We start from the raw sequence: 9214 nt of genomic DNA, 5'->3' as shown, positions 1-9214 counted from the left end.
ACGTTGTACCGGTCCGTTGTGGTGAAGGAGCTGAGCCGGAAGGCAAAGCTCTCAATTTACCGGTCGATCTACGTTCCCATCCTCACCTATGGTCATGAGCTTTGGGTCATGACCGAAAGGATAAGATCACGGGTACAAGCGGCCGAAATGAGTTTCCTCCGCCGTGTGGCGGGTCTCTCCCTTAGAGATAGGGTGAGAAGCTCTGCCATCCGGGAGGAACTCAAAGTAAAGCCGCTGTTCCTTCACATCGAGAGGAGCCCGATGAGGTGGTTCGGGCATCTGGTCAGGATGCCACCCGAACGCCTCCCTAGGGAGGTGTTTAGGGCACGTCCAACTGGTAGGAGGCCACGGGGAAGACCCAGGACACGTTGGGAAGACTATGTCTCCCGGCTGGCCTGGGAACGCCTCGGGATCCCCCGGGAAGAGCTAGACGAAGTGGCTGGGGAGAGGGAAGTCTGGGTTTCCCTGCTTAGGCTGTTGCCCCCGCGACCCGACCTCGGATAAGCGGAAGATGGACTGATGGATGGACTAAAATTTGCTCTAACAATGACAAACAAGTAATGTCAATTACTAGTCTAGTCATGGCTCTGATTAAAGTTTAGGTTAATTGAACAATTAATTTGATGCTGTGAAAGTGGGGGAACAATTTAAAGAAAATAAATTTTGAATCTAAGGGCAAACAAATCAAAAATGTTTTGTGTCAATTGTCTCTTGCAGGATGACTTCAGGGACACTAACTGCATCTATTGGAGCCCCGCCTCCAAGACATTGACCACCAATGACTCCGTGTCTTCCACCTGCACCTGGCAGCGACGCCTCACAGGTTAGTGTGTGACCAAGATTTACGTCTCCTTGCAGCTTAACGCTACGTTAAGTCGCTCAGAGATTAGACTGCTGCGGTCATGGTGCATTCAGGGCCCGTTGCAGACAGTGAAAGAATGTTGTATGTAAAATTGGATTAGCCACTTCATAAAAATCAAATGTTTTAGGAATCAAATTCAATCTAAGGGTAAAAAAAAAAATCTGCCCAATGAGAAGTCTGACAAAGACCGGAGAATGTATATTCCATTTATTGATGCATTGTGCAGTTAAAAATTGCATTTCGATTTTAACGCCTTTTACATCAACTGTATTTCTGTAAGCTGTCCACTCACTAAAGAGAAGTTGCAATATTTTATTCCAAATACACCTTAGCTACATTTCCAGTAGTTTCTTCATGCTTAAGTTACATCGAGTATCATGTCAACTGTACAGAAAAAAAAAAAAACTCATCCAAAAACTAATTGGACTTCTTCGCAGCCGGCTGTGCAGGTGGTACCTCCCTCGGCGCCGGCTGTGCTGGCTGGACCTCCCTTTGCACCGGCTGTACCTCCCTTTGCACCGGCTGTGCTGGCTGGACCTCCCTCTGCGCCGTCCTTTGTGCCGGCTGTGCTGGCCTCTGCCCGGTGAAGAGGTACCACACCCCTCCTCGGTGGAACTCGTTTCCGAAGGAGTAGAGCACCACGTTACAGATTGGGTTCAGCTTAGCCAACAAGGGACACATCTGAGAAGAAGCACATTTATATATTTTTTTCACCCTATAAAGTACCACCTGGAGGAAAAACGTTAAATAATTGCATCTAAGTTATCACAACTTTGTTTCAATGAGTTCCCGGAGAGCAGACGAAAGCTGTCTTTGATCTTATCAAAAGGCTTGTAAAACTCCACTGTGTATGATGGGAAGTGACATGAAAGTGTCAGTTTTTGATGTAATCCACAGAAAGATTGTCTTGACCAGAGATCTACAAGGCAGTGTAAGCAGGACCTGACCCCCCCCTCTAGGCACCTTTTCTTTGAACTGTTTTGTGACCAAAGGCAGAGGCTGTTTACGACCCCTGTCCCTTTAGAAACAGCTGTTGCCGTGTAATCAGAAAGTCCAAATAAGAGGCATACAATCTTGTCAGAGCGTGGTGGGAGACTGTACAAAAGTACAGCTCAGACATTTCTCAATTAACTAAATTGAAGTCTGTTTAGTTCCTTGCTTCTTGTTTAATAGATGTCATGTTCAAACTATCAAAAATTTAATTAAAATACAGTAGTGTAGAAGCCTAAATTCTAATTAAAAACAAGGCAGATTTATTATTTTCTTTCACTATTCAAACTGTTACAATGGCAAAAGTACTTAAATGACTTGGCATACCAGTTTGAGAATCACCGCTTTAGCACTTAGCTTGTGCTTGGACATTCATTTTCCACTTGCAAAGACTTGAAATTGTATTTCTAGGAATTTCTCTTGTTTTAAGAGCTATTGATTCATTTTTAGTCACACTTTACATCGTAATCTTAGAAAAAAAATTTGTGCCATCAAAAACCGTAGTTACAAGTATTGCTAGTTAGCTTTGCAAACTAGCAAAGCCAACTAGCAGTTCCAACCAAAACAGCCGTTCTTCCTTACTAGCATTAGCATGTAAGTACAGATAAATGTAACTTTCACCAACCATGGGAGGAAACGAGAGTGTAAAAGACAGCGCCGAACATGATATTTATCAAAGAAATGGGTAAACTAGACAAATCGGTGAAGCAATTTAAATGCATCACACTGAGGCAGAATGAGTTTATCGCCAGCCAAGAATGTTAAAATTGTTCAGCCAACACTTATCCATGGAAAAAAAAAAAAAAAAAAAAAGCCAGGAGATACTGGAAACATCCATCTTTCAAGGTAAATGCAGTATATTACACAGCTACTTTTTCCTAGGCTTTGAACCCTGGGGTATATAAAATGGTGCAGCCAATTTATGGATTTTTTTTTTTTCGTAAAATACAAATTACTAGTCAGGTTTTAAAAGCCATGATACACATAATTGCGCTGTTTGTTGGGGGCAGGCACAAATTTAAATGAGATGATTGGACAAACATGTTGAGTTAAGAGCTCTGAGTACTAAAGTTAGACTAAACTAATTACTCACCATTCTTGTCCTTGGAGAAAAGTACTTTGCATCAAAGACGCAGGCGTAGAGACAGATTAAGGTGTAGGGGAGCCAGCAGATCCACATGACAGTCAATGGTCGACCGGTGTTGAACTAACAGGAAGAAAGGTGTTAAAGGATGTCAGGCATGCCTTAGCTGGTCCGAGTGCTCTTACTCTGTGGTGATGGACCCTGTTGAACTGTCTTTCGATGGCATTGTAGCAGGAATGAAAGATGTAGGTGGGGAAGGTCAAGTAGAGCATCACCAGGGTGACCATGTAGGAGATGAAGTTCCTGATGAGAATATACCAAATACGTTAAAAAAAAAAAAAAAAGCGCTCAGCCCCACCCCTCTTAGCCTACCGGTCCCCTCTGGTGTAGTCCAAGGTGCAGCAGGTTCTCAGGGGCTCAAAGTCATACACCCCCCAGCCCAAGAGTGGCATGGAGGCCCAGAAGATAGCCATGACCCAGATGAAGGCGGTGATCACCATGGTGGTGCTCCAGAAGAGCCTTTGTCCTGTATGGGTGACATCCTGTTAGAAATGCATGGCAGGGAAAAAACAAACATCCTCAACTTGGAAATACAGCCACTTCATTAGGTACACCTGCACTGTGATAATGAGGTTAACGCCACTATGACTTAGCATTTTAAAATGTGTTAAAGGTCTGAGCAAGCCTGGTGTTTAAAAAGCAGAATGAAAACAGGGTTGCACGGGGAAAAAAAAAAAAAAATGATTCGAATCGTGATTCTCACTTTGTACGATTCAGAATCAGTTCATTTTTTTTTCTTTTTTTCATCAATCCAACACAATGCAATCCAATTCCAAAACCAAACCAGACTCAGCAACACTCAGAACTGCAATAAACAGAGCAATTGAGACAAACGACACAGAACAAACCAAAAGTAGTGAAACAAAAAAACCAGTATCAATATTAGTTATAATTTCAGCATAGCAGTGATTAAAAATCCCTCAGACATTTAAAAAAAAAAAAAAAAAAAAAAAGTCAGTGGCATACGTTTGCGTCGCATCTCAAGCTTAACACTGTCCGATATTGTCAAAGAAAGTCATATTTTTGGTTTGTTTAGTAGTTGAAACATATTTACATTTCAGTTGATAAAAGTCCTTTACAATTATAAAAGCTTTGTAAAAAAACAAACAAAAAAAACCTTGCATGTCAGCAGACTGGGGTAGATCCTGCTGAAATCCTATGTATTGAATGAATAGAGAATCCTTTTAAATCAGGAAAAAAAAAGTCGTTTTTGAATAGAGACTAGTGTTGAATTGGGGGGGGGGGGGGGGGGAAGATTTTGAATTGAAGGACACCCAAAACTAGCAGCCCTAGTAAATATATTGGTCCAGAGTTTATTTTAATGTTGACCTTGTTCCAACTGTAACTTAGATATGATTGTTGCCAAACACACTAACCACTTCATCCATTATATCCCAACAGAGATAATGCATGTTGCAAGTTCCAGCTGTTTGCCACAAATTTTACAGCGACAAGTCAACGAAAGCCTCAACGTGATAGCGTCCTTGCTAGCGGCAAGTCACTAATCCTCGTCCACATGGGGCAAATAAAGTTTCTTACAAGTAGCATCATCACCGGAGGATTAGTTAAACATGCTACTTTACACACAAGATGCAAAACAAAAACAGCATGCCATTAAGGTAGAATGCGTGAAACGATACAAATGCAGATGTAATACCAAGTAGAGTAGGGTTTTTTTTTTTTTATTCAAAATTAAATGCGAGCAGTAGTGTTATTTTGCAACATTTAATAAGAAAGACTATGGTTACACCGCCATCTTGTGTTTGTCAAAATGGAATTGATTAAACATTTAATGATCCTGAAAATCTTTGATATGTCAAATACTGCCCCTGTCACAACTTTGTATTGAGCGATACCTAAACTTTGGGGTATCACTCAAACTACAAAATATGTTAAAGAAAAGTAGGTTGATCGCATGCATCAGCAGCCACATTGGGAGCCTTTTTAATCTGTTCCTTTACCTATGTAGTATTGAATATTGTCACGAGAGAGACTGCAATATGCACCACAGCAGGGGTGCCCATTACATTGATGCGACTAGAATTTATTAAAAAATAAATAAAAAGACCTAAAAATTAGCGATCAATCTTCACCAAGACATCAAAGGGTCTTGTGAGATGCTGGCTGCTGCGAAAAGAAAAAAAATGGCCGACAGGAAGGCGAGAAACACTATTTCAGACTGTCGTGTCGTACCTTCCGTCAAAACTATAGTTTTGGCTGCACATTTCCTATCTTTACATTAAAAGCGCTGCTTCATGCTGCCTGCACTAACGGAAAGTTGGCGTGCACAAGCTACGGATATTCTCGCCAATGTTTTTCTTCTAAAGTGTACGGAAGCTGGATAAATAAGATGTCAAAAAAACACTTTCATGTGGTATTTTATAGAAATGACTCCTCCATTCAAAAATGTGGACGTTACTACTATCTGATTCCAATCAATGCAAGTCATCAGAATCAGGTAATACGATTTATATTTTCTTCATGAAAGACATGTTACACATGCTTGTATTATCATACAAACACATTGAACTTGTTAAACAAAAACATCTTAAATATAAATGATATATGAATGAAGTAGATCCCCTTGATTTGGTCAATTGAAAAGTAGCTCGCCTGCAGAAAAGGTGAGGGAACCCCTGCACCACAGTATACATTTTAAGCCATACCCTCCACCCCTACTGGAAACTACAGCATCTTTAAGGCACATTTTTTTCCATCCAGCTTAGTGGACCCAAACATGTACACCCACCCAGTAACCGGCAGGTCTACTCTAGTCTACCAGGACGAGTTGACTCACTGGTGCAGTACTGGTGATAGCGGTCCCAAGCGATGGCTGCCATGAAGCTGACGGACGCCAGGACTGATATCATGCCGTGAAAGCCATGAAGGACGCATCCTAGCTGGCCAAAAGGCCAATGTCTGGGAGGGTGAAAACAAAGTTACATTTTACTTTCATTACAAAATGTTTTAAGTGTCCAAGAGCTGGCCCAGGGGATTATTTTGATATTGGCAATACATCAAGGTGTGTATTTGGGCCGAACAGAAATGATTCAAAACATTACATTAACTTAATTTAGTAAGGCCGTCTTATCCCCCTTCAGACAAGTATTAAAAAAAAGGGGGCCTCATACTTGGCACAGGTTTTTATAAGTCCATACCAGGGCTGTCCTACATTTTTCTTTGATGGCCACACTGAAAATATAAAGCATGATAGGGCCATTTTGGTATTTTTCAAAACCAATCTAAGTTTTTATTTTCAGGGCTCCCCTCAAGTGTCAAGGTTTTGTTTGGATACAACACAAATCACTAGATCTGTGGTTCTCATGTTTATCTCATTGCACATTTTTAGTCTACTTTTTATCTTTCGTTTTCACCCTGTATGCTGTTTCCTTTCCATCCTTAGTAACTGAGTGGAACAATTTCCCTTGTGGATCAATAAAATCTGTCTAGTCTTCAAACTTTTCATCAAGTACCACTTCAGAAAACAATAGCGCAGTAGACTTAAAGGCTGAAGTTTTATTTAGCAAGTACATTTGATACTTGGCCACTGTAACAGTTTGAACAGTAACACTGAATAATGAAGATTTGGCATACCACTACCAGTTTGAGAATCACTGCTCAAGACCAACTTCAGGCCTGTTGATAGTTTAAGTTTATGCTTTTGTCAAAACCCTTGTAATGGAGGGGGAAAAAAAAAGGAAACTTGTCTACTTCAAAAATGTTTTTGAAGTAGACTGATGTGAAGTAATTGCCGCTTAATAGATCAATTAAAAAAAAAACGTTTATGGTCAAAACATGCCACTAAAATTGGGTAGCAAAAAGTCCCCACTCCAAAGTGTTATGTTATTTAAAAAAAATATTTACTTTCACTCAAGTCTCTAGATATACTTTAAATATGTTGAGGGTTTTTTGCTTTTGTGTAAGCAAGTTTTTTCTGCAATATATTCCCCCCAAAATATTGTATAATTTTTATGTAAAGTAAAGCTTTGAATAAGTCGATTTTTTTTTCAAGCAATGACAGCTTGAAAGAAAAAAGTATAACTATGCAACTTTGTTACTTTTCACCGTTTGGTCTTTTATAAACAGTATTTTTAGAAAGTGCCAAGGGCCGTCCAAACTAGCTGAGGGGCCAACACTTAGTGGCTATACCAAATTTAGCATCAATATCAGATCGATTTGATATTGCCATTACCTTCATTGTATCATCATTTTTAAAAAATCAGGTAAAGTGTTTTTTATATCAACATAACTAACATTTGTGGAAGCGTGTGAATTAGCCTGATTAAAAAAACATGATTTAACGGTTGGTGGGCGTCGCTTCACATTCTCGAATTTTATTGGCTCGAGGCAGTCGTGGTGTGAACTTGTGCCCGACCTGTATCACGTGACCAAGAAGTACAATGGGCGCCAAAACCTTGCATTTATTTAGTTTAAAGGCCTACTGAAACTACTTCCGACCACGCAGTCTGAGTTTATATATCAATGATGAAATCGTAACATTGCAACACATGCCAATATGGCCGGTTTAGTTTACTAAATTGCAATTTTAAAATTTCCTGCAAGGTATCCTGTTGAAAATGTCGCGGAATGATGACGCTGGCTTGTGACGTTATTGGTTGGAATGGACATTTTTTCCCAGCACTACTCACGGCTAAAAGTAGTCTGTTTTTAATCGCATAATTACACAGTAGTTTGGACATCTGTGTTGCGGAATCCTTTGCAATTTGTTCAATTAATAATGGACTATAAAGAACAATGCTGTTGGTGGAAAGAGGTGGATTGTAGTTGCCTCTAGCAACCGAAACACAGCTTTAGCGAACACGTTTCTCTACAACATGTCAACCAGCAAGTTTTTGGATGAGAAAATTGTGATATTAAGTCGACTTGAGTGGAGTTAGCGTCCTCCTGCAGCAGCTGTCAAAAAGGCAACTGTGATCTTGGCTCCTCTCAGAGACACCACATCCCTCCGACTTTATAATCTCACTAAAACACTATTTTAATCTTTTTCTCCCATTCCCCCCACTTGTTTACCTGTATCTCACCTTTTTGTAAGGGGCGCCTGAAGTTGGCAGACCCATCAGCGATCCTGTTTTGTCTCCCTGTAATGTTTGATCTTGAATGGGATTGTGCTGAAAATTTAAATTTCCCCTTGGGGATTAATAAAGTATGTCTGATTCTGAATAACACTATAAGAAGGGATTTTCCAGAATCATCCTAGTAAGTGTGTCTAACATCTGAATTGCTCCCACTGCCGTCGCCTTTTTTTTTTATTTTTTATCTCATCTTCTAGCACAGTGGTTCTCAAATGGGGGTATGCGTACCCCTGGGGGTACGTGAGATTTAAAAAAAAATAGCAACAATTCAAAAAGCCTTTGTAAATTTATTGAATAATACTTAAAAATATGAATGCAAGTTCATAAACTGAAAAATGCAACAATGAAATATTCAGCATTGACAGCTAGATTTTTTGTGGACATGTTCCATAAATATTGATGTTAAAGATTTTTTTGGGTGAAGAAATGTTTAGAATTAAGTTCATGAATCCAGATGGATCTCTATTACAATCCCCAAAGAGGGCACTTTAAGTTGATTACTTCTGTGTAGAAATCTTTATAATTGAATCACTTGTTTATTTTTCAACAAGTTTTTTTTTTCCCCCCAATAGTTCAAGAAAAAACTACAAATGAGCAATATTTTGCACTGTTATACAATTTAATAAATCAGAAACTGATGACAGTGCTGTATTTTACTTCCCAACAAAATGCTTTGTTCTGATTAGGGGGTACATCACTGAAAAAAGGTTGAGAACCACTGTTCCAGTGCTTCACTCTAACTTTCCTCATCCACAAATCTTTCATCTTCGCTCAAATTAATGGGGAAATCGTTGCTTTCTCGGTCCGAAACGCTCTCGCTGCTTGAGGCTAATTATAAACAATGTGGGGAGCTCTACAACCTGTGACGTCACGCGCACATTTGCTAGTTCCGGTACAGGCAAGGCTTCTTTTTTTTATTTATTAGCGACCAAAAGTTGTGAACTTTATAGTTGATGTTCCCTACTAAATCCTTTCAGCAAAAACATGGCAATATTGCAAAATGATCAAGTATGACAGAATGAACATGCTAGCCCCGTTTAAGAAAATCAAATTTCAGAAGGCCTTTAAAAACATGATTTAAGGATTGGTGGGCGTGGCTTCACATTCTCCAATTTGATTGGCACG

General features: G+C 39.7%; 1 protein-coding gene across 1 annotated transcript in view; it reads right to left on the bottom strand.

The window, feature by feature from the left end:
• Positions 1 to 1054: 1054 nt before the first annotated feature.
• The window catches only part of LOC133557265 (RPE-retinal G protein-coupled receptor-like), an 8953-nt gene continuing 793 nt past the window's right edge, over positions 1055 to 9214 (bottom strand). The window contains exons 3-7 of the mRNA XM_061907607.1: positions 5794 to 5915; positions 3309 to 3462; positions 3122 to 3239; positions 2946 to 3059; positions 1055 to 1543 (exon numbers count right to left, since the gene is read on the bottom strand). Coding sequence (XP_061763591.1) covers positions 1280 to 1543; positions 2946 to 3059; positions 3122 to 3239; positions 3309 to 3462; positions 5794 to 5915 — 772 coding nt within the window. The 3' untranslated portion in view covers positions 1055 to 1279. The remainder of the gene's footprint in view (positions 1544 to 2945; positions 3060 to 3121; positions 3240 to 3308; positions 3463 to 5793; positions 5916 to 9214) is intronic.

This window comes from Nerophis ophidion, linkage group LG08 (genome assembly GCF_033978795.1).
Source record: "Nerophis ophidion isolate RoL-2023_Sa linkage group LG08, RoL_Noph_v1.0, whole genome shotgun sequence".
NCBI lineage: Eukaryota > Metazoa > Chordata > Actinopteri > Syngnathiformes > Syngnathidae > Nerophis > Nerophis ophidion.
The sequence above is the reverse complement of the archived record's forward strand: the minus strand, read 5'-3'. Positions and strand labels throughout refer to the sequence as shown.